At 34.3% G+C, this 26,866-nt stretch overlaps 1 protein-coding gene across 7 annotated transcripts in view; it reads right to left on the bottom strand.

Moving 5' to 3' along the window:
• CCDC91 (coiled-coil domain containing 91) overlaps positions 1–26,866 on the bottom strand; it is a 347,760-nt gene that overhangs the window by 291,273 nt on the left and 29,621 nt on the right. For 4 of the 7 annotated variants that reach the window (XM_042946159.1, XM_042946158.1, XM_042946163.1 and 1 more), the window contains exon 1: positions 5,569–5,627. The exons of 1 other annotated variant lie outside the window; for it this stretch is intronic. Coding sequence is in view for 1 of the 6 variants with exons in the window: in XM_042946169.1 (XP_042802103.1) it covers positions 5,569–5,632 (64 nt within the window). In the remaining 5 variants the exon portion in view is untranslated. Of the gene's footprint in view, positions 1–5,568; positions 5,639–26,866 lie in introns of those variants that run through there. 2 more of the 7 variants (XM_042946169.1, XM_042946162.1) reach the window with 2 other exon arrangements.

Genomic DNA, 26,866 nt, shown 5'->3' with positions numbered 1-26,866 from the left:
TCTTTGTCTTCCATTAAGTAACTCATAAATTAATCATGAAAGAAACATATATGCCCCATTACTTTTGATTCTTACTGTGTGAAGGAAAGTGTCAAGGCTAAGACATGACCCTATACCTATCCTCCCATGAGTTGACTATACACTAGTAAGAATCAGTTGTTTTGCTCTAAACATATTTAATCCAATTTATTTGCTAATATAATTATATGATTAAATATTTTAAAATCTATAAGAACTGGAAGTCATCATTTCCCTGAGTAAGTTGAACATCTCATAACAATTTGATAAAGTCTAGTTGCTTTTTAAAAAAATATTTTCAAGAAGTAAGACTAAAAAATTTAGAACAGTAACCACTGGGACTATTTTTCAACTGTCTCATCATACCTAAAAGGAAAATGAAACTAGATATTGAAGATAATGGTGTAGATGTGATTTAAGAAAGGCCATGATGAATTTCAATCAGGAGACCTATGTTCATAGAAAAGATGTGGGCTTAATATCAAAACACTGGGTTATAAATATATACTATGTTTTAAGGTATATACATAACATTTTTATGACTAACCACTCTAGCTAAAAAAAAATTTTATAAGCAATATCCAATTGAGTTGGATAAAGGAGATTGTAATATAAGCTCTTTTTGTTCTTTAAATATTTATTTATTTTTGAGAAAAAGACAGAGACAGAGTACAAGCAGGGAGGGGCAGAGAGAGAGGGAGACACAGAATCTGAAGCAGGCTCCAGGCTCTGAGCTGTCAGCACAGAGCAATACAGGGCTCAAACTCAGGAGCCTTCAAGCCCTGTGATCATGACCTGAGCCGAAGTTGGCCACTTAACCAACTGAGCCACCCAGGCACCCCTATGCTTTTTTTCTTTTTTCCCTATGTTCTTTCTAGAAAACGTTGTTGTTTTTTTTAATTAAGAAATAAGGATGAAGTTTCAGTTTTGCAAGATGAAAACAGATCTGTGGACGGATGGTGGTGATAACACAACGTGATTACACTTAATGCCACTGAATTGTATACTTTAAAATGGTGAAGACAGTAAATTTTATGTTATGTGTCAGACTAAAGCAACAGACTTAATAATAAAAAAAAAAAAAAATCAAAAACATGTTGGGTGACAAGCCAGTCACCAAGAGTACATATTGTGTAATTCCATTTATATGAAGTTCAATAACAGGTAAAACTAACCTATGTAAAAGAAATCAGAAGAGTGGATCAGAGGATGGGGTAAAATGGTCTATAGAGAGAGCATAAGGTCAACGAAAGAACTTTCTGGGAAAATGGAAATGTTTCCTATCTTGATTGGAGTATATAGTACACAGTTATATATATGTCAAACACAATGAATTCTACACCCCCTATCTGTACATTTCACAATATATGCAAATTCCACATTAGTTTTTCAAATGGGGAGGTGGGGAGCAGAAAAAGACTGAAGAAGTTAGTCTAGAAATTAATTCATGAGAATTATCCTCTGAAACAATATATGTAATGGTATTTTTTAGCCACCAGAATTATTAACCAGAACAGCTTATTGAAAGGTAAATTGCCAGCTGGTAACAGAGAAGGATACGCTACAATTTCTGACTCGTCAACCATAAGGGTTTTAAAGGTAAATAAAACATCACCATCTTGATTACTTAAACTAAAACAAGATATCTAGAAGGACTAAAAGACTTTTAACTTCCCAGAGACTAGCCCTGTTTTCCCATCTGCCTAATCCTCATCCCCTCCAATTCAAGCCAATCCAATTTAACTCAACTGCCCGCTACACTTATCTGTGTAAATTATGTGAGGAGCTAAGTGTAACAGAATACAAAGATGAATATACAGTAAACTCAATCCTCAAGGCATTTATAATCAAATAGATGGCACTGCACAAGAAGGTAATAACTACAAGGAAAGACTTTGTGGTACCTGCCATATTCCAATTGAAACCCTGTCCACTTTAGACCACTAATTTGAAAGGTGAATTTTTTTTTTTTTTAAGGAAAGGCAAACAGCAATGAGTGGCTCATGCTGCACATTTATCCCCTACTCCTCCCTTTTTATTACCAGTGAGGGAAAAATCCCATAGTATCTCTGCTTCCAAGACATTTGAGAATGCAAATACAAAGGGTTTCCTGTAGTCTTTACAAGATAGAAAAGTACTGCGTGTTATACGAAGTGATGAATCACTAAACACTACACCTGAAACCAATTTTACCATATATGTTAACTAATTAGAATTTAAATAAAAACTTGAAATCAAGAAAACAAAAGAAAGTTCATGGCTACAATTCTGAGTGGATGAGTAAAACTCTTCACCATATTTCTAATAAAAGATACTCAGTTTGACTCAAACCATTGACCATCAATGTTCCTGGCAATATATGAGTAATCAGATTTTAGACTTTTCTGGAGTGAATTATTCTGCTTTAAAAACCGAACCTCTAAAATTAGAATTATGAAGTGACAGAAAACATCACAATCTGAATTCTATTTACACAAAACCACACAGTTTTCTATGCCAAATTCCTAATTTACAGCTGGGAAAATCACCATTGAAGATAGCCGAGCCTAAATCAGATTCACTCAACATAAAACCAGATGTAGACCTCAAATTACATGTGACATCTCCAGCTACTCATATAAATAAGAATAATGCAAGCTGAAAGACAATAAATTCACCTAGACTCCTGTAAACCGGCCACTCTACTAGCAGCACAATATTCCTTTCCTAAAATTCTCAAATAAATTAGAAGAAAGGAAGAAAACATATATATCTTCATTGAAGTATAATTATAAATGTGAAACTACTAACTTCAATTCTTCTAGGACAATTCCTTGAAGCAAAACAAGATATTCTAGATCTTGAAATACACCTGTTATTTTAAAAATATAAAGAAAAAACCCACCAGACTTTTAGGATACCAAGTCTTACATGTCACCTCAGAACTCCTCCCCAAACAACGTGTCACAAGTGGACAGAAACAAACTGTACAAGATATTTCTTTAGTTGTTTGCTTCATCAGCTATTGATTTCCCCACCATAAATTAACAAAACCAATGTAACTCAACAGGAGTCTGCCTGTAAGTATAAAATCCCTTTATATTATTTGGCTTCAAAAGTTTGTACCCTATGGAAAATCCATTTGAAATTTTACCTGGCATATACATGCTAAAATATTTTGTTTGTCATTTGAAGCCACACCAGATTCCAACCCACAGAGATAAGATTTCCAATTTATTTCTCACAACCCACTATTCAAAACCCAAACTTACAATACAGAAAGGCATTGCTAAAATTCTGTAGTAGTAATAGTAGTAGTAGTAAAGCCAATTAATTACCATAGATCTCTATTTTTAGGGAATTTCTTAAAGCTTCTAATATCCATAATATATAGCATTTCAATATCTAAATTAAGTACTTAGTACTTAATTAAGTACTTAAGTACTTAGCCACTTAAGTGGCTTAGTCAGTTGAGTGTCTGACTCTTGATCCCAGGGTCATGGGATCGAGCCCCACATCAGGCTCTATGCTGAGCATGGAGCCTGCTTGAAATTCTTTCTCTCTTCCTCTGACCCTCTCCCCTGCTCTCATGAGCACTCAAGTTCTCTCTAAAATAAAGTAAATAAATTTAAAAAAAATAAAAATATACTCAAATATATGAGGCTCACCTTGGAACTCTAACGTAAGAGTTCTTTCTAGGTTAGAAATCAAACCTAACTTAGCTCAAGCACTATAAATTGAATAAATAATAACATGATTTCTTAAAAAGAACATGGTATCAAATACTACAATTATTGTACAGTTTATTAAAAGTATACATCATATTAATTTATAGAAATTAGACTCTCATGCTTCCTTATAGACACCTATTCCATGTGACTTCAAAAATTAAGCTTGTTGGGGTGCCTGGGTGGCTCAGTCAGGTAAGACACAGATTCTTGATTTCAGCTCAGGTCACGATTTCACAGTTTCATGAGTTTGAGCCCTACATAGGACTCTACGCACTGACCACGCGAAGCCTGCTTGGGATTCTCCCTCTCTCCCTCTCTCTTCCCCTCTCCCACTCATGCTCTCTCTGTCTCTCTTAAAATAAATAAACTAAAAAAATTAAGATTGTTACAAAACATCACATAGTGCTGATATGCTACAAACTGCATCATTTCAGAAACATCAAAATCTGGTATCCAGTTTTTCCCATAATGGTAAATACCACCAATGAATCAATATTATGTCCACCCACCACTATTCAAAATGCAAACCATGCAGCTGCAACTGTCATATTGGATCAAAGTTTTTAATACTACCAAAAAACAATAGGCAAAACTATCACTCAAAATATTTGGAAGATTAAACAATGTGAGTTAAAGTTTTCTCTGTTACGCAGAGACATCTGAAAACTCTCTTTGTTTTAACTTAAAAAATGCTTCCTAAAATACACTGGTCAATTTCCCTGTCTTAGAAAATAAAGTACAGAGAATCATCACATTACATGTATCCTTTACACATGAATGGCTGTTCAGGGAGTAGAATGGATATATTCGAAGAATGAACTGAGACTTTCATTTTCTCTTTCCACCTTTCACCCTCACCACTACCATGTACTGTTGAAATAATACATGTTGTTAAAGACTTATTTCAGAGAAGAATGAAGAGATATTGAAAAAAACTACAAAAGTTTAGCCTTCATAAAAAGTCAACAAAGAAATGATAGCTATCTTCAAATGTATTAAAACAGAACTCTTAGATAACAAAATGAAAACCCCTTGTGCTATAAGGCACACATAGTAAGTGGCATCTCTTAATTTTGCCAACCCAACACCCTTCCCTCCAAGCTTCTCCTAGCCATAACGGTGGGCAATTTGCTCAAACTGAACTAAATAAAATAACACAACTAATAATTAGTCCTAAGGATAGGAAACTATAGCTCAATCAATCAATCTTTCCTTGGGATGTTTCCAACTAGATATAGAAGGGAGAAAGTCCCTTCCCTTTCTGTTCACAAACTCTCTTTATCTACTAAGTTATGAACTCCACCACCTTATCTTACTTCCTCAGCATGCACGTTCAGTCCCACTTTAAAAATTTTGCCTAAGCTATTCCCTGGAATGCTCTTCTTCATGATATTTACAGAGCTAGTTATTTCTTTTGATTCAGATCTCAGCTTTAACATTCCCTCTGGACAAAGGCTTTCTTAAGCAGTCACTTAATCACTGTCACATCATCTTACTTTAATTCTCTACATAGCACTTATCACTTAAATATACTTCTTTTTAATACTCATTGCTGTATCTTCAATACCTTGAATAGTGCCTGGCACAGATTATATTCTCCATTCGGAATTTGTTCAATAAACAAATGAAAGCTGTAAAGGCTCAAGCCCAAAGCTAGCAACCATGGCCCTAGCCCCAGAGAGAAGCTGGTCTGAAAGAGTGAAGCAATTAAGAAGAAAAACAAAGCAAATCTCCTGAAGGCATATGAATCTTTTCAGTCATCCCAAAGACCAGCTCCAACCCTACCCATAACAGAGTCTGATTACGTAGATCAGACGTCTTTAAGATGGTGTGCACATACCACCCTGAGGAGGAGCAGGAGACAAGCAAGAGGATCCATCAGAATGTGAGAAGAAATACTCCATCTAAAATAAAATACACATATTTTATATTATCTTTGGCGAAGTACTATATTTGTGTCTGTTTTATAATGTACGTATGACTATAGTCATACACACATGCATATACACACACACAATGAGTAGATAAACACACCCATATTGGACGTATACCTGATACCTGATAGAGGTAAATAATCAAAAAAGTCTGGAGAATACCAATGTCAAACTTGTTTTTCTTAGGCTGGAGTGTTTCAGGTTTATTTCATTTCTAACCAAGAGATTTCTGAAACATACTTAAAACATATTTGGTGTAGGGGCGCCTGGGTGGCTCAGTCGGTTAAGCATCCGACTTCGGCTCAGGTCATGATCTCGCGGTCCGTGGGTTCGAGCCCCGCATCAGGCTCTGTGCTGACAGCTCAGAGCCTGGAGCCTGTTTCAGATTCTGTGTCTCCCTCTCTCTCTGACCCTCCCCCGTTCATGCTCTGTCTCCCTCTTTCTCAAAAATAAATAAACGTTAAAAAAATAAAAAAATAAAAATAAAACATATTTGGTGCTCAAATATTTGCACAATGCTGAATGCGCAGACTAATGATGGCTCCAGAGAACAGACAAATGAAAGCCAAAAGCAAAGAGATTTAAAATCTACATAAAATTAAAATTCTAAAATTTAGACCCAGCTAAAAGTAATCACCACCTCTCCAATTATAAATGTGCCACTACAGGGTGGGTTCAAGTAGAAGCCTGCTGACCATTAGTAAAGGATACTTAGACATGATTTCAGCACTTGCAAGGCAGTCTATGTAACAAATTTAACTGAGTGATATTAAATGCTGGCAATGTAATGATAAGTTTACTCCTTTCCCCTTGGAGGTCACAATTTAACAAAGACAAACTTGCAAACATATATTAGTATACATTAGATATCTATACACATGGTATAGTGACAGGAATAGGAAAAGGTGATGATTAACTCTGCATGGTGGGAATATTTAAGTTGAATATTGAGATATGCAAAAGCCACTTTTTCCTGTTAGTCAAGAAAGATAAAAACACTTCTGACAAAGGAACACGTGAGAAAGGACAGGTATAAAAAGCACATAGTATGGCAAACCCAAAATACAACGAGTAATATGAAACTGTTGAATGACAAGGTGCCCATGGCAGAAGAATATCTACAAATGAAGCTGCTGGATAAGTAGGTAGGAGCCAAATTGTGAAAGGTCATTCTAAGGAGTTGGAGCCATAAAACAATAAAAATAACTATCTTGTACAGTGTACTACTTTGTATCAGACACATACCTAAACTCTTTAGATATGCTACCACTTTTAATCCTCAGAAGATGTCTATCATTATCTATCTACACTTTCTAAAAAAGAAAACTTAGGCTAGAGAAAGACCAAGTAATTTGCCTAAAATCACAGTTAAATTAGAGTCAAAGACAGAACTCACTGAAGGATTCTGAGAAGGGATGTAAGTATTCTGAATAAGTGACATGTATTTTAGAAAAAGGTCTATGAAGCAATGTGGATAAAGAGGTGGAAGTAATAGGTTAGTTTTAGGGAAATGAAAGACATAAATATAATCCAAATAAGAGCTACTAATGGGGGTTGTAAAAGGGAAAGGAAAACTAAAAGATTCCACTGGTTTCTAGCTTGAGAAAGCAGGTAGAAAAGAAAGTTTAGGTAGGACAATGAGGCATAAAATGAAAGAGATGAGGTATAAAATGATTAGTATGAGTCTAGGCAATATGGTCACATTTAAAGTTTCAAAACAAAACCAAAACCAAAAACAAAAACAAAAGCCAGCGGAATACAGTCCAATAGGGAGTTAACTAGAAAGAGCTCTTTCTAAAACAGAAGTGAGAATTGCCAAGATAAACATATTTAGAAAGCATCAATATAAATACAGTAATTAAAAAATTAGGCCAAATAAAGTAGAAAATAAATATCCACAAGTCCATATTGATATAAATGACAAAAGGAAGGAGGGAGGGAGGGAGGGAGGGAGGGAGGGAGGGAGGGAGGGAAGAGGAAGGAAGAAAGGAAGGAAGAAGGAAGGAAGGAAGGAAGGAAGGAAGGAAGGAAGGAAGGAAGGAAAAATTTTCCATGCAGAAAAATTCCAATTAATTTATACAGATACTCTATATTCAAGAAGGAGGAACTCCCCACTCCTTAAGTATGGCCTGAACACACCGACTTCATTCCAAAGAATACATATGGAAAGGAGGGGAAAGAAGAAATGTAAAGCAGAGAAGCCTGACAAAAACCATCTCAGCCAAATGATTCAAGTCAACATTAGCAATGATTAAGTCACGTTGATAGTATGTACCCTTGATATGACATGATCAAATGACATTTTACATACATGGTCTCTTCCCAAAAACCTATAACTTCATTCCAAATGTGAGTAAAACATCAGACCAACCTCAACTGATTGAAGGGCAATCTATAAAACACCAGACCAGTACTACTCAAAACTGTCAAGGTCATCAAAAGCAAGTTAAGTTTAAAAAATCATCACACCCAAGAAGAACCTAAGTATACATAACAACTAAATGTAATATGATATCCTGCTTTATGGGAATCTGGAATAGAGAAAAGAAGGTAGATAAAAACTATGGAAATCTGAAAAAAGTCATGTACTTTAATTAGTAATTGTGTTTAAACATTGGTTCATTAATTTTAACAAAGGTACCATACTAATATATCAATAATAGGAAAAACTGTGAGTGGGGTATATAAGAACTCTCTGTACTGAGTTCACAATTTTTTATAAATCTAAAATTATTCTAAACAATAAAAGGGTTTTTTTTTTTTAATTAGGCCAAAAACAACAACAACAACAACATAGAAAACCATTACTACTCAAGGGATAGGTCGAATAAAGTAAGTTAGTAAAAGAAATTTAAAAGAGATGATCATGAATATACAAAGACAGAATGATACCCTAGAAATAATAAGGAAGAACTGTACAAGAATAGAAACAGGCTTAATAGAGGTCAAAGAAGATAAGGAATGAACAGAAACTACTGGATTTAGGGAGTCAGTGGTTTAAAAGGAAAAGTTCAGTGGAGCTAAAAGATGAAAGGTAAACCACAATGGGTTATGATGCCTTCAGAGCCCTAATTTTATAATTCTCTCAGTCACAAATCTCTTCAGAGATTCTTCTAGTTTCAAATCTATTGAAAGTCTCCCCTATTCCTTGAATTCACATCAATTTAGTAGCCAAAATCTCTTACTGAATCATCTTTCACAGTGTAAAATAAAGTATTAGGAGATGCATCAGATAGCATACTTTTTATCCAGAAGTAACAGAAATTCCAAAAGCAAACGAGCTTAAACAATAAAGAAATGTATAACCATTGTCAAATATAAGAGGAAGCACACAGATACAGCAGGCTCTAAGCACTACAAGTCAAAGCTTCAGGAACTCTCTGTAAACTCCCCTGGCTGAGTGCCTGTGTGGAACTTTACCAACAGGCTGGAAACAAAGCGATCGAGATATTCTGAGATTGTGATCTGCCCATCTTTGAACCTGTCACTAGCAAAGAAAGGGAATTTCCATGTTTCACTTAGACTCTCCATCCTGGATCGAGGAAAGAAGACCCCTTTTTCTGAGTCATGTGAAGAAGGGTTAGATGCCTGAAGAAAATAGGTTCAGTTAGAAAGACAGGAAAGAAATAATGCTAAATAGGCTATCAATAAATGCTAAATAGGAAGTTCTTATTTGCATGTTTTCATAGCCTTGGAAAATTTTAAAAATTACTTTAATACAATGAAGAATAGGCTTAAACAAATAAAGGCCAAACAATTTCGTTCCTCAAATAACCAAATGATAACCTCAAAGACAATACTGTTTTTATAGGACAAGAGGAAAATGTGGTATGAATTTGTAAGCTTTCATCACTCAAACTTATATCACAAAAATAAAATGTATTAGAGTATTTTAAAACCAGAATGTTATCACATTTTACACTAAATTGTTATTTTATTAGGGATAAGATAGTAAAGAGATTCCAAGGGAGTGGAAAGAGCACTGGATGTGGGGTCAGGGCTCTAGGCGCTTAGACCTAATGCTTCCATTAAATTGCAGATTATCTCAGTCACGGAATCTATCTAGATTTCAGTTTCGTCCTCTGATAAATCAGAAAATTCAGAGAAGGGGTTCTTCAGGTTTTCTTTCTGTTTACTTCCTAATTATAAATAGTATTCACTTAATAACTAAAAAATTTATGTGGACTATTTAACATTGTAATTCTGAGCTAGCCAAATCCTAAAGACACCTTTCATGCCTACAAGCTGAGACACAAAAGCTTCACTTTGAAAAACTTCACTACAAAACTTCATTTTCATGAAAACCCTCACTGTGGCCAGAAATATAAATAGCATGATGTTACAACTTTCTGAAATAACTCAAGAATTTAATTCAATTTCTCTTTAAAACCAAATTCATTATTAAAAGGTTGCAGCATACCTACAGAAGCAAACCCTCACTGCTGGACAAGAGAACGGAAAATGACAAAAACTCAACCACTTTGAAATTCAATTAAAGACAAGATTTCTAACCACTAAGCCTAAATGAGGAAGAAGATGAAAAGCAAAACACAATAAGAAAGCTGGAATTCAAGTCATAAACAGAAAGGGAAATTTCTATATAGAGTATGAAAGAAGGGGTGGAAACACCCCAAAGTAAAACCAGCCTATAGGCCTAGAAGAAATTAAATCTATATATCTCATGAACTGCTCTTAAAGACTATTAATTTACACAAAATTGATAGAAATAATTTACAAAATCAGGTTGGTGACAGAAACAGGAGAGGAAACCATTACTCTGCCCTTTGGGAATTTCAAATTAATGGATTTTGGCAAACCAGACACAAATCATATGGGATGACTGGATAAAACCTTATGATTTTAGCCAAATGTATTATGACCTGGAGTTGGTTCTTCTCAAGATTATTAATAATGAAAAATACTTACATGGGATACACATGATTGCCAGGAAAAAAAAATGCTCTTCTTTGAAAGTTTTTAAAACAACAAACTACCCACAGAAACCACTTGGGCACAAAATGAAACAAATCTGGTCACTGCTTTGTGGAGCATTTAAGCACTCCCCAAGTGAAAAACTCAGCTTTACGCTCTCTTTTTGGGACGAGCAGAACATCCATGAAAATACCTGACTTGTAGATACCAAGGAAACAATACAGACATACCTCTACTGGCCTGAGTTTCAAGAAAAATAATTTTCTCCAATAACCTGATGGTTTTAAGAGACTATCTACTTGTTTTAAAAAGACATATCTTTTCCTCATGGTAAGAATCTAAAAAAAGCCTAAAAACTTGTACCCAATGTTTATAGCAGCACTTTCAACAATAGCCAAATTATGGAAAGAGCCTAAATGTCCATCAACTGATGAATGGATAAAGAAATTGTGGTTTATATACACAATGGAATACTACATGGCAATGAGAAAGAATGAAATATGGCCTTTGTAGCAATGTGGATGGAACTGGAGAGTGTTATGCTAAGTGAAATAAGTCACACAGAGAAAGACAGATACCATATGTTTTCACTCTTATGTGGACCCTGAGAAACTTAACAGAAGACCATGGGGGAGGGGAAGAAAAGGAAAAAAAAAGTTAGAGAGGGAGGGAGCCAAACCATAAGAGACTCTTAAAAACTGAGAATAAACTGAGGGTGGATGGGGGGTGGGAGGGAGGGGAAAGTGTGTGATGGGCATTGAGGAGGGCACCTGTTGGGATGAACACTGGGTGTTGTATGGAAACCAATTTGACAATAAATTTCATATAAAAAAAAAGAAAACAGCAATAAATGCAAAAGGAAAAAATAAATAAAGCCTAAAAACTCTTAAAATTAAATAAAAGAAAATGAACTCTCACTCAAAGTGCTTAACATCATAATATTAATAACCTACTGTAATTATCAATTTAAATACCAAAACTCCCTACTATCAGTAGCAGTATCATTAATACATGAGGATTACTCAATTTATCAAATTGTATAATAATACCCTAGTGAAATGGTATACCAAAGAGGTGACTTTCAAAGGAGGAAAGAATAAATATAGAGGGAGAAATCTTGTCCAGAACGCAAGCAAAAGAAAAAAGTAGATGAGTAACATAAAGTTGCACTGGAACACGAGAAGGTAGGCTGTGTACATTTAATAGGTACAGTCTCAGAAAAAGGAGGCCAAATGAAACCAGAGTCAAACACAAGCTAGCACACAACAAAGTCTAGGGTAAAATGCAAAGGCTACATAAACATTTCATTTATGTATATAAATATCATATAGATACCAGATACATTAACTAAAAATAGAAATTTTATCTTGACAGTCAGCATCACAAAAACATCTACCTATTTTAGTATTTTTTTTTTTTTTTTGAGACAGAGAGCTTGCGAGCCAGGGAGGGGCAGAGAGGGAGGGAGACAGAGAATCCTAAGTGGACCCTGCGCTGACAGCAGAGAGCCGAGGGTGGAGCTCGAACTCACAAATCAAAACACGAGATCATGACCTGAGCCAAGCCAGATGCTTAATTGACTGAGCCACCCAGGTGCCCCAACATCCACCTATTTTAAAAAGTGAATTAAAAAAAACCTTTTTTACCATGGCCTGTATCATATTGCCCCTATAAGACAGAAAAAGAACACAATATAGACCCAACAGCATGCAGAGCTACAAGTTTACATATATCTGCACACATACCCACTATGCTTTCCATTTCCCGACACAATGACATAAAAATTGGGGATTTTTCTCCTCTACTTTGGCTCTATATAAGGTGCTGACTTTTCCCTTGGATAGGCTGGCAAAGCACAGCTTGTCAAAGCTTGCATAACCTTGAAGAACACATATAATTTCCAGAAGAAATAAAGAAAGAATGGAAAAATAGATGAGTTTCCAAAAGAAATAATTTTAAATTGTACATATCTATAGTCCTCATCCTTTAGAGATGATGTTACTGGTGGTTATTTGTTACCACATGCATGAATCCTAAAAAGCCAAAGCATTAGAGCCCTCCAAGGGCAACTGCAGCTATCTTATAAACTATAGTTTCAATACAGTGAAAAGGAGAATAATGCCAAGGAGAGAGAGCACTGGGATTGTCACCTAGTCAGAAAGAATACAGATCTGGAGAAAGATCAGATTAGACTCATTTCAGAAAATGAGCAAGAAAACCCTGCAACTATACTCTATTCTCTATTAGGGAATCTCTAATTAACCAAACAGCATAAAACTTTTAGACTAAAATTCTTCACATTATACCAAAATGAGTGTGTGTTTTCTAAATATTATAATAATCTATTATGGATACAGAAATGAGAAATGTCTGTTTCTCAACGTTTACTAAGAGTGGGAAGTCGTGTCTAAGATACAGGAAACTACCAAAAAATATAGTGCATATTCCTAGTGTGTAAATTTTACACAAAGACTTAAGGACAAGAAGACACTCTACTTTTTATAAAATACTTTATAAAATATAAAATATAATAAAAGATAAAAAGAGTGAACATAAAAAATAAAACACATATTTCCTAACTATCACCAGCAGTTTACGCACAGACATCTTGAGTGCGACCCACTCCTACAGGATCAATTATCTTCTGTACTATAGTTACTTCAAAGGAAAAGTATGACAAAGGTCGAAAAACAGTTTAAACTACAGTATAGAGATACCATTCTACTTCCAATCAAAATGGAGACATGGGGACCAGACTTAACTTTCAACTAACACAACTAGAAAACTGAACAAGATATATGGAACAGTGGGTTCTGGATATTCGACAACAGGCAGCATAGGATTGTAATACCTGAAAGAAAGCAAAAAAAGCAAAGCAAGCACTATAATTGCCCTGCTTACAACCTGGAGTCAGTTTACAAACTAGAAGACATAGTGGGGGAACCCAAGCAAAACTGAGCTAAGGAAACAGAGTTAAAAGTTTATAAGGCAAAAAGTTAAGTTTATAAGGCAACTAGAAATTCTAGTTGCATAGAAGTGAGAAAACTACACTGGGTAAGAATCTCAAAAAAGTCTGCTCAAGTCTTGGGATGACTAAAACCCATACACAAGTGACAGAAAACTACAGAAGGCTAGGAAAAGACAAACAAAAGTGAGTAGATGGGACAACAGCTGGAGCTCACACACAGCTGGCAACAGTTTATGTTCCTACTAGTCAGAGTGGATAAACCTTGTAATGCATAGAGATTCAGCTGAATCCTCAGGAGGGCATCTCCTTAGTAGTGGGGTTAAACTTGTCCTACAATATGCTTGTTCTGAACCCACACTAACAAATCTTTAAAATACACCTCAAAATAATCCAACTGATTTCAAATAACTGAGAACTGGAACAATATACACTATTTGAAATAATACAATAAAATTTAGCAATCAACAAGTGAAAATTCAAATTATCATAATCCAATAAAAATCAATAGCCATTCAAAAAAAAAAAAAAAATCAGAACGAGACTACAGGGAAGATGGCAGAGTAGGAGCATCCTGAGCTCACCTCCACCCACAGACATACTGAGGCTGAAAGTACATATAATGCAACTCATTCTGAAAATGACCTGAAGACTAGCAGAACAGCTCTTGACCACAGGGATATAAAGAAAAAGCCACATCAAGAAGGGCAGGAGGGACTGAGAAGTGGTCAGGAACAAAACCCACTGCAAGAAGATCAGGCCCCACATTGGATATCCCGAGCCCTAGGAAGCTGTACTGGGAAGACAAGTCTCATAATGTCTGGCTTTGAAAATCAGCAGGTATAACTCCAAGAGAACCAAAGAGGTATAGGAAACCAAGATCAGTCTTAGAGGGCCAGAACACTATATCACCCATCCAAGACCAAGCACAATGGCAGCAGTTTGAAGAGCACCTGGGTTATATAGGTGAAGGAGATGTACCAACTAATTTTAGGGCATGTGCCAGAGGGGCAAGGATCAACAGGAACTTTCCCCCAGAACAGAAGTACTGGTAGGAGTTATTTTTCTAGCCTTCCTTCAGCCTAGGTGGCCTGACATAGGCAAGAGCCAGTTCTAACACTCTCCATCTTCCTTGCTAAAACAGCTCACCCCACCCAAGTGTGCCCCTGCAGACCCATCCTACTAACCTGCCCATCCCAGCAGGCACTCCTCCAAAGCAAATGCCAGCTTGCCACATCTCAGAGCCAGGCAGCCTCTAAAGCAACTCCAAGTGGGGGGAGGTTGTAGAAGGCCAGCCATACTTACCAGCACAACCATAGTAGTCGAGGCCCAGTCAAAAGAGGAAGGCACACACAGTCCACTCAGGAGACACCCCTGGAATGCCTGTTTCTGGTGATCAAGGGAGACTGCTTTACTGGGACCCATAGAAAGTTTTCTACATAAGGTCACTATTTTCCAGAGCAGTATATAACTGACCAATATACACAGAAACAATCAGACAAAATGAGGATCAGAGGAATAAATTCCAAACAAAAAAGGACAAAACCTCATAAAAATAATGAAACAAAATGGAGGTAAGAAATCTACCTGACAAAGAGTTCAAAGTAATGGTCATAAAGATGCTAACTGGACTAGAGAGGACAGTGTATGAACTCAGTGAGACCTTCAACACAGAGAATAAAAACGTAAAAAAAAGTACCAATCAGAGCTGAAGAATGTAATAATTGAAATGAAAAATACACTAGAGGGAGTCAATACAAGACAGGAGATACAGAAGAACAGATCAACAATCTGGAAGACAGGATAATGGAAACCACCCAACTCAACAACAAAAAGAAAAAATAATTTTAAAAAATGGGTATAGGTTAAGGGACTTCTGGAACAACATCAAGTGTAACAACATTTGCATCATAGGAAATGAGACAAAAGGAGAAGAGAGAAAGGGACAGGAAACTTAATTGAAGAAATAATAGCTGAAAACTTCCCTAATCTGCAAAATGAAATAAACCAGGAACCATAGAGAGCCCCAGACTACACAGATCCAAAGAGGTCCACACCAAGACACACAATAATAACGTCCAAGATTAAAGATAAAGAGGGAATCTTAAAAGCAGCAAGAAAAGAGCAAATACTTCAGCACAAGGTAAATCCAACAAGGCTATCAGCTGATTTCTCAGCACAAACTTTGCAGGCCAGAAAAGAGTGGCACGATGTATTCAAAGTGCTGAAAAGAAAAAACCTACAACCAAGAATACTCAACCTGGAAAGGTTATCATTAAGAACTGAAGGAGAGATAGAGTTTCCCCCCCAGAATTAAAGTAGTTCATGACTATTAAACTGGCCTTATAAGAAGTGTTAAAGAGACTTCTTTATGTGAAAAAAAAGATCATACTAGAAAAAAGAAAATTATGAAGAGAAAAAATCTCACTGATAAATATAAACATATCATAATGGTAGTAGATCAATCATTTATAAAGCTAGTATGAAGGTTAAAAGACACAGTAGTAAAATCAATTACATCTTCAAAAATTAGTTAAGGGATATACAAAATAAGAAGATGTGGGAAAAAAAAGACATCGTATATGTATAACGTAGAGGGAAGGAGTAAAAATGAAGTGCTTTTAGAGTATGTCTGAACTTAAGCAACCATCAACTTAATATAAACTGCTGTATAGCTAGAATGTTATATATGAACCTCCTGGTAGTCACAAACCAAAACCTATAATAGATACAGAAAAAATAGGGACAGCTGGGTGGCTCAGTTGGCTAAGCATCCAACTCTTGGTTTCAGCTCAGGTCATGATCTCATGGTTCTTGAGACTGAGCTCCATGCTGGGCTCTGCACTGACATGGGGCCTGCTTAGAATTCTCTCTCTACCTCCCTCTCAGCCCCTCCCCTGCTCACTCTCTCTCTTTCTTAAAATAAATAAAATAAGCTTTAAAAAAAATAGATATACAAAAATAAAGGGAAAGGGCTCCAGGCATAACACTAAAAAAGTTATCAAATCACAAGGTAAAAGAGCAAGAGAAGAAGAAATGAATAGAATGGAACTATAAAAACAACCAGAAAGCAATTAACAGATACCAATACATACATATGTATCAACAATTACTTTAAATGTAAATGATTCAAATGGTCCAATCAACACACATTAGAGTGACCTAATGGATAAAAAAACCAACACCCATCTATATGATGCCTACAAAAGACTCACTTCAGACCTGAAGACACATATGGATGAAAAATACATTCCATGCAAATGGAAAAAAACAAACAAACAAACAAAGAAGCTGGAGTAGCAATAGTTGTATCAAACAAAATAGGATTTAAAACAAAAACTGTAATAAGAGACAAAGAAAGTCATTACATAATAAAAAAGGGATCAATCCAACAAGATAAAACAACTGAAAATATCTATGTATCCAACACAGAAGCACCGAAATATAAAAAGCAAACATTAACAAACATAAAGGGGAAAACTGGCCTTAATATACATCAATGAACACATCCAAACAGAAAAACGAAAAAGAAACAGTGGTTTTGAAAGACACAATAGACGAAATGGACTCAACAGATATATGCAGAGCATTCCCATCCAAAAACAATACACATTCTTTTCAAGTGCACATGGAATATTCTCCAGGATAGATCACATGTCAGGCCACAAAACAAGTCTCAATAAATTTAAGAAGACTGAAACCTTATCAAGTATCTTTTCAAACCACAAGACTATGAAAGCAGAAATCAATTATAATAAATTACAATTACAAGAAAAACACAAATACATGGAGGCTAAACAATATAACACTAAACAACCAATGGGTCAATAAAGAAATGAATGAGGAATTCAAAAAATACCTTGAGACCAATGAAATGGTTCAAAACTCTTTGAGACACAGCAAAAGCAGTTCTAAGAGGGAAATTTATAGCCATAAAGGTATACCTCAAGAAACGAAAAAATTGCAAATAGGTAATCTAAACTTACACTCACAGGAACAAGAAAAACAAAGCCCACAGTAGAAGGAAAGAAATAATAAAGATCAGAGTGGAAATGAAACAGAGACCAAAATATAGAAAAGACCAACAAACTAAGAGCCAGTTCTATGAAAAGTGAAATAAAACTGATATCACCTTTAGACTCATGGGGGTCGGGGGGAGGAAGGGGAGAGAAGGGACTGAAATAAAATCAGAAATGAAAGTGAAAGAACTGACACCACAGAAACACAAAGGACTGCAAGAGAATACTACAAAAAATCATATGGCAACAATTGGACAACCTAGAAGAAATGGATAAATTCCTAAAAACATACAGACTTCTAGGATTCAATCAAGAGCAAAGAATATATGGGTGCCTGGGTGGCTCAGTCAGTTAAGCATCTGACTTTGGCTCAGGTCATGATCTTGTGGTCCATGAGTTCAAGACCCGTGTCAGGCTCTGTGCTGACAGCTCAGAGCCTGGAGCATGCTTTGGATTCTGTGTCTCCCTCTCTCTCTGCCCCTTCCCTGCTCACACCTCTCTCTCTCCCTCTCTCTCTCTCTCTCTCTCTCTCTCTCAAAAGTAAATAAACATTAATAATAATAATAATAAATTTTAAAACAGAAAAAATATATGAACAGACCAATTGGCTACTAATAATGAAACTGAATCAGTAATCAAAAAACCACGAAAAAACAAAAGCTTAGGACCAGTTAGCTTCACAGGTGAATTCCACCAAACATTTAAAGAATTAATACCTATCCTTCTTAAGCTATTCCAAAAACAGAAGAGGAAGGAATACTTGCAAATTCATTCTATGAGGTCAGCATTAGCCTGATATGAAAACCAGACAAGAACACTACAGAAAAAGAATAAATAAAATTATCGACTAACATCCCCCATTAATGTAGATGCAAACATATTCAACAAAATATTTACAAAAAAATTCAAAATATATTGAAAGGATCATTCACCAAGTAGGATTTATGTCAAGGATGAGATAGATTGGTAACAGCAAATCGATCAATGTGATACATCATATCAATAAAATGATTGGTAAAAACAAAAAACAAAACATATAATCATCTCAGTAGATGCTGAAAAAGCATTTGGAAAAATTCAAAATGTGTTCATGGTAAAAACTCTCAACAAAGTGGGTTTAGAGGGAATATACCTTAACATAATAAAGGCCATATATGACAAACCCACACCCGACATCGTACCCAGTGGTGAAAAGCTGAAGGCTTTTCCTCTAACATCAGGAATAAAATAAGGATGTCCACTCTCACCACTTTTACTCAATATAATATGGATAGTCATAGCTGCAGTAGACAAAATAATAAATAAATAGGCAAAATAAATAGATAAATGGCATCCAAATTGGTGAATGTATACAACTGTCACTATTTGCCGATGACATTATACTATATGTAGAAAACCCTAAAGACTCAAAAAAAAAAAAAAAACCTATTAGAACTAATAAATTGAGTTTGGTAAAACTGCAGGAGTACAAAGTCATATACAGAGATCTACTGTATTTTTAAACACTAGTAACAAACTAGCAGAAAGAGAAATTAAGAAAACAATCCCATTTACAACTGCATCAAAGAAATGTGAAAACAATACAAATAAATGAAAAGATATACCATGCTCACGGATTGAAAGAATTAATATTGTAAAAGTTTCCACACTACCAAAGCAAGCTATAGACTCAATGTAATTGCTATCAAAATATCAATAGTATTCTCCACAGAACTGGAAGAAAAGAATCCTAAAATTAGTATGGAACCACAAAAAGCCCCAAACAGCCAACGCAATCTTGAGAAAGAAGAACAAAGCTGGAAGTATCATAACCCAGATTTCAAAACTATACTAACAAAGCTATAGTAAACAAAACAGTATGGTACTGACACAAAAACAGATACATGGATCAATGGAACAGGATAGAGAGCCCAGAAATAAATCTATGTTAACATGGTCAATTAATTTATGACAAAGGAGACAAAAATAGATAATGGGGAAAGACCTTCACTTCAGTAAATAATGCTTGAAAAGAGGACAGCTATGTACAAACAAATAAAACTGAACCACTTTCTTATACCATATGCAAAAATAAACTCAAAATAGATTAAAGACCTAAATAGAAGTCCTGAAGCCATAAAACTTAAAAAACAAAACAACAACAACAAAAACAAAAACATATAATGTATATTCTTGGACATTACCTTTAGCATTATTTTTCAGGACCTGTCTCCTCAGGCAAGGGAAACAAAAGCAAAAATAAATAATTGGGGCTATATCAATTGAAAAAACTCACACAGTGAAGGATACCATCAACAAAATGAAAGGCAACTTACTGAATGGGAGAATATATTTTCAAATGATATATCCAATAAGGAGTTAATATCCAAAACATATAAAGAACTCATACAACTCAACAAAAAAAACCAAAAACCAAAAACCAAAACAAAACAAAAACGAAAAACATAATGTGATTAAAAAATGGGCAGAGGACCTGAACATTTTCCCAAAGACATACAGATGGCCAAAACACATATGATAAGATACTCAACATTATTAATCATCAGGAAAATGAAAATCAATCAAACTCATAATGAAATATCACCTCACATCTCCCAGAATGACCAGTATGAAAAAGAAATAATAAATGTCGACAAGGACATGAACTAAGGGGAACCCTCATGCACTCGTGGTGGGAATGTAAACTGGTGCAACCACTATGGAAAACAGTATGGAGGTTTCTCAAAAAAAAAAAAAAAGGAAAGAAAGAAAAGAAAAGACAAAGAAACACCATACAATCCAGTAATTCCACTGTTGGGTATTTACCTAAAGAAAATGAAAACACTAATTCAAATATATAAATAAACCCCTAGGTTTACTGCAGCACTATTTACAGTAGCCAAGATATGGAAGAAACCTGAGTATCCACTGATAGATGAATACATAAAGATGTGATACATGTGGATAATTGAGTATTACTCAGCTATGTAAAAGAATGAACTCTTGCCATCTGCTGCAAAATCAATGAACCAAGGATATTATGCTGTGTGAAATAAGACAGAGAAAGACAAATACCACACAATTTCATTTACTGGTGGAATCTAAGAAAACAAAACAAATGAACAAACAAAAAACAGAAACATACTCATAAATACAGAGAACTGGTGATTGTCAGAAAGGAAGAGGAGAAGGGATGGGCAATATAGGTGAAGGGGACTAAAAAGCACAAACTTCCAGTTATAAATTACATGAGTCAGGGATGAAAAGTACAGCATAAGGAAGATAATATTGTAATAACTTTGTATGGTGACACATGGTAACTACACTTCATCATGATGAATTTTTCATAATATATATAATTGTGGAATAAATATGTTTTGTACCTGAAACTAAAACAATATTGTATGTCAACTATACTTCAATTAAAAATAAAAAGAAATTTAAAAAAGAAAATATAAAACCAAGACAAAAAATCAAGAAAATATGACCTATAACCAGGGGAAAAAGCACTTAGTGGCAACACAGAAATGAAAGAGATGATGGAATTAGTAGACCAGGCCATAAAAACAGCTATTACAAATATGTCTCATATGCGTAAGAAAGAAGAAAAAATGATCATGATGATGACAGACATATAAGATATGAAAAAGACTCAAATGGAACTTCCAGAGAATTTTTTTTAATAAAAAATACACAGGACAGGATTACTAGCAAATGAAACACTGAGCAAAAGAAGATATGAAGTTTAAAAAATGCAATACTAATTACTTAAAATGAATACAGAGAAATAATTTGAAAAAAAAAAAAGAGTGGGATAATATCAAGTAGTCTAAAACATGTGTAACTGGAAAGCCAGAAAGAAAGGAAGGTTATAGAACAAAATATTTGAAGAAATATAGTTGAATTTTTTCTAAATTTCATGAAAACTATAAACTAGAAAACCAGAGATTTAAACACCCAAGCAGACTAAACATAAAGAAATTGCACTAAAGCACATCATACTCTATCACAGAAAACCAATAAGAGAGAAAATTTTAATTTAAGCAGGAAAAAGGACACATTATATTTAAAAAAAGAACTAAAATAAGAATATAAGTATACTTTTTATTCAAAACCATACAAGCCAGAAAACAATGGAAAGGTATCTTTAAAGTATAAGGGAAAATAATATAATAGCATATAATTCTTTGCCCAGAGAAACTATCTTTAAAACTTAAAAGGGAAATAAAAATATTTTTCCAGACAAACAGAAGCTGAGAGAATTCTCTGCCACAAACCTGCACTGAAAGAAATGCTAAAGACAGTTCTTCAGGAAGAAGAAAAATTAAACCAGACTGGATTTTGAATTGGTGCAAATGGAATAAGGAGTGCCAAAAATAGTAACTATGTGGATAAATTAAAAATTTTAAAGATAACTGACTATACAAAGCAAAAACAACACTAATGCCTTGTTGGTTTTAAAGAATATGTAGAAGTAAACAAATTATATCAACACCATAAATGATGAGAGAGTATATGGAGATATGCTGTTGTAAAATACACCATATTTGAAATAGAGTATTATTTGAAAGTAGACGAAAGATATATACTGCAAACCCTAAAACAATGAATTAATTTGCCAAAATATACACGTAGAAACCCCATAATGGGCATAACATTAGAAACAAAAACAAAAAACAACCTCAAACCCAACATAAGTTAGGAAAAGAAGAAAAAGCAGGGAAAAGGGAAAATAATTAGCAAAATGATATATTTAAACTCATCTGTATTGGTAATCACATTAAATACAGATGGTCTAAACAACTTAAAAAGCAGAAATTGTCACACTGAATAAAAAGCAAGACCTGACTATATGCCACAAGAAATTCATTTTAGCTAGGGAAAAAAAATAAATGAAAAAAGATAAACTTAGACTTCAGATCAAAGATTACTGGGGATAAAGAGGTTTCATAATGATGAAGTAAACTCATCAAGCAGACATAACAATCGTAAATGTGTATGCATCTAATAATAGCTTCATTATAAATGAAGCAAGGAGTGACAGAACTGAAATGAAAAATATGTAAATCAATAACCATAGCTAGAGATATGAACAGTCCTCTTGAAATAACGATAAAATAAGAAAGAAAATCAGTAAGTGTATACAAGACTTGAACAATATTATCAAACAATTTAATCTAATTAACATTTCTGGAAAACTTCTACCATTCAGATGCAGAATAGACATTATTTCCAAGTGCACATATAACATTTAAAGATAGATGCTATTCTGAGCCACAGGCTCAATTCATTTTAAAAAACTGAAATCACACAAAATATCTTCTCTAAGCACAGAAATAATACATTAAAAAATCAATGACAGAAATCTAGAAATTCCCATTATCAACATATTTCTAAATAACCCATTATGAATCAATCATAAGAGAAATTTTGAGTGCAACTGAAAATATATCAAAATCTGTGAGGTGCAGCTAGAAAAACGCTTTGAGGAAAACTTATAAACATTATATGCTTATATTTAGAAAAGAAGAAAGGACTCAAGTAATCGAAGATTTCTCCTTAAGCAACCTAAAAATGTAAAGCATATTAAATTCGAAGCAAGCAAAAGGAAGAAAATAACAAAGAACAGAAATCAATACAAAATATAAAGCAGACAAAATTAAAGAAAACGTAAGAGGATTTTTCCCAAATATCAATGAAATTAATAAACATGTACCCAGAATGAAAACAAAAAAGAGAAATGACACAAATTACCAATGTCAAAAATGAAAGAATTTCATTATCAATACATTTCTAGAAATCACACAGAATTTAAAAGAATAAGAGAACATTATAAAAAACTTCTTGCAAATGTTTTCAAATATTTACATGAAATGAGCAAATTCCTTGAAAGATAACAAACTTCCAAAAGTCACTCTAGAAAAACAAACTGACTAGCCCTGGATGTATTAATGTTGATTTCACAGTTAAAAACCTTCCACAAGAAAACTTAAGGCACAGAAGGCTTTACTGAAGAATTGTATGAAATATAAGAAAAAAACAAATTTTTCACAAACTTTCAGAAAATAGAATAGTGAACTGATACGTGGTATTAACCTGATAACAAAACCAGAAAAAGACATTAAGGCAAAATAAAATACAAAATAATACCCCATTATCAACACCTATGCAAAAAACTTTAACAAAGTTTTAACAAATCAAATCCAGTAATATATAAGGAGGATAATATATCATAAAAAGTAAAGTTTATCCCAGAAATGCAAGCTTAACTGAATATATTTTAAAAAATCAATATAAATCACCCTAGGAAAAAAACATATAATCACCTCAATAAATGCGGGGAAAAAAATGTCAACAAAGCTTAAAACCCATTCATGATAAAAAAAAAAAAAAAAACTTAGTGAATACAGAAGAAAATGTCTTCAACCTGATACAGACTATCTACAAAATCATCATCATCATCATCTCACAGCTAACATCATATTTAATGGTGAAAGAGTGAATGCCTCACCCACCCTAAGATCCTTAAGAAGTCAAAGATGCATGCTCTGCATCACCAGAGGTCCTAGTTAGTGTAATAAGATAAGAAATAGAAATAAAAGGCATGCAGAGTAGAAAAGAAGTAATATTATCTTTATTCACAGGCAACATTATTGTCTACGTAGAAAATCCTAAGGAATCTGCTAAAAAGTTACATGAAGAATACAATATCGATAATAAGAAAATCAGTTGCACTTTATTATACACTAGAAGCTAATAACTGAAAATTAAAATAAACAATACCAATTATAATAACATAAAAGTTCTGGAGATGGATAGTGATGATGGCTGCACAACAATGTGAATGTACTGAATGCCACTGAACTGTACATTTAAAAATGATTAGAATGATAAATTTTACTATGTACATTTGACAAGTTTAAAATTTTGAAAATATATGTAATGTTAAGAATATAAAAAGGCAAACCACAGATTAGGAGAAAATATTTTAAAAATATATGATGAAGGTCTTGTGTCTAGAATATAAGAACTCCTAGAACTAAATAACAAGAGGAACTCAATTCTTTAAAATGGCAAGAGATATTTTAAAAGTTTCATAAAAGGTATGAGAATGACAAAACACATGAAAAAAAGTCCTCATCATTAGTCATTAGAAAAATGCAAACTAATACCAAAATGCAAGTAAAAATCTACTAAAAATAGGCAAACACCTACTAAAAGATGCAGGAACACGTCTACTACAATGACTAAAATTAAAAAGCCCAAAATATCAGCTTTGGCAAAGATACTGTAGGCACTTGGAATTTTCACATGATGCCGCTGAGAATGAAAAATGGTACAGCCACTTTGGAAAACAGCTTGACAGTAGTATATAAAATTAAACATACAACTTGCCATATAACCCAGAAATGCCACTCCTAGCTAAGCTATTTACTTCTGGAGAAATGAAGATATATATCCACATAAAAACCTGTCAGAGAATGCTTACAGTAGTCTTATTCATAATAGTAAAAAAATTTTAAAACAGAAACAACTCAAATGTCCCTCAGCTGGTAAATGGATAAAGGAACTGTAGTATATCCATTCAATGGAATACTACTCAGCAATAAAACTACTTATATACACGACAGCATGGATGAACCTTCATTACAGCAAGTGAAAGAAAAACACACAAAATGACATCTACAATGTTTCTTTCAGGTGAAATTGGTCGAAATTCTAAAAAAAAAAAGGCAAAATTTCAATGACAAAAAGCAAATCAGATTGTCAGGAACCAGGAATGATAGGATGGGAATCAATTGTGAATAGCCATAAGAAAATACTTCAAAGTGATGGAAATGTTCTATATCATGAATGTAGTAGTGGTTTCTTATATGTAAATATTTGTCAAAAGTCATCAAAGTATTACTGGTTATTTTGATTTATTTAATATTTTTAATAGTACCAGATTATTTTAGTTGTATAAATGTTACACCTCAATAAAATGGACAATTTTTTGATATTATTTGATTTATTTAATATTTTTAATAGTACCAAAGCATACATAAATAAATAGTGTAAAGGAACTCTGAGTTTTCATCACAGCCTCAACACCTGTCACTAGTGCTAAGCCCCTTACTCTAGCACAGGTGGAAGTACAAAGAGCACATTAGGCAGGTAGTCCAGCTAATGAGTATTTCTTGAAAGTGAGGCCAAATAGACACATGAAAAGATGCTCAACACCACTCATCATCAGGGAAATACAAATCAAAACCACACTGAGATACCACCTTCCACCAGTCAGAGTGCCCAAAATTAACAAACTCAGGAAATAACAAATGCTGGCGAGAATATGGAGAAACAGGAACCCTCCTGCACTGTTGGTGGAAATGCAAACTGGTGCAGCCGCTCTGGAAAACAGTGTGGAGGTTCCTCAAAAAATTAAAAATAGAACTACCCTACGACCCAGCCATAGCACTACTAGGAATTTATCCAAAGAATATAGGAGTGCTGATTCATAGGGGCACGTGTACCCCAATGTTTATAGCAGCGCTTTCAACAATAGTCAAATTATGGAAAGAGCCTAAATGTCCATCTGATGAATGGATAAAGAAGATGTGGTTTACATATACAATGGAATACTACTTGGCAATGAGAAAGAATGAAATCTGCCATTTGCAGCAATGTGGATGGAACTGGAGGGTATTATGCTAAGTGAAATAAGTCAGTCAGAGAAAGACAGGTATCATATGTTTTCACTCATATGTGGAACTTGAGAAATTTAACAGAAGATCATGGAGGAGGGGGAGGGGAAAAATAGTTACAAACAGAGAGGGAGGGAAGCAAACCATAAGAAACTCTTAAATACAGAGAACAAACTGAGGGTTGATGCAGGGGGAGGGGAAATAGGTGATGGGCACTGAGGAGGGTACTTATTGGGATGAGCACTGGGTGTTGTATGTAAGCAATGAATCAGGGGAATCTACCCCCAAAACCAAGAGCACACTGTATACACTATATATTAGACAACTTGACAATAAATTATATTAAAATAAAAGAAAAACAAAGTGAGGCCAGAGGAAAAATTATCTTAGGTAGAACTACAACTGCTACGAAAACCAAACTAGGGAGGGATTGAATAGAGAAAAAGGTATACAGTATTTAAAGTGCCTCAGAGTGCTTAATGTAGGTAAGCTTAAAATTGGTTGTCCAAAAGATCAAACACAGGACAGAGGAAGTGAGAAAGGGTCATGGAGTCATCAAACTGGAAAACTAAGGAAAATTAACAGGGATGGGTGGAATAGACATAATAAGAAAAAAAAAAAAAGA

This window comes from Panthera leo, chromosome B4 (genome assembly GCF_018350215.1).
Source record: "Panthera leo isolate Ple1 chromosome B4, P.leo_Ple1_pat1.1, whole genome shotgun sequence".
In the NCBI taxonomy this organism is placed as follows: domain Eukaryota; kingdom Metazoa; phylum Chordata; class Mammalia; order Carnivora; family Felidae; genus Panthera; species Panthera leo.
The sequence above is the reverse complement of the archived record's forward strand: the minus strand, read 5'-3'. Positions and strand labels throughout refer to the sequence as shown.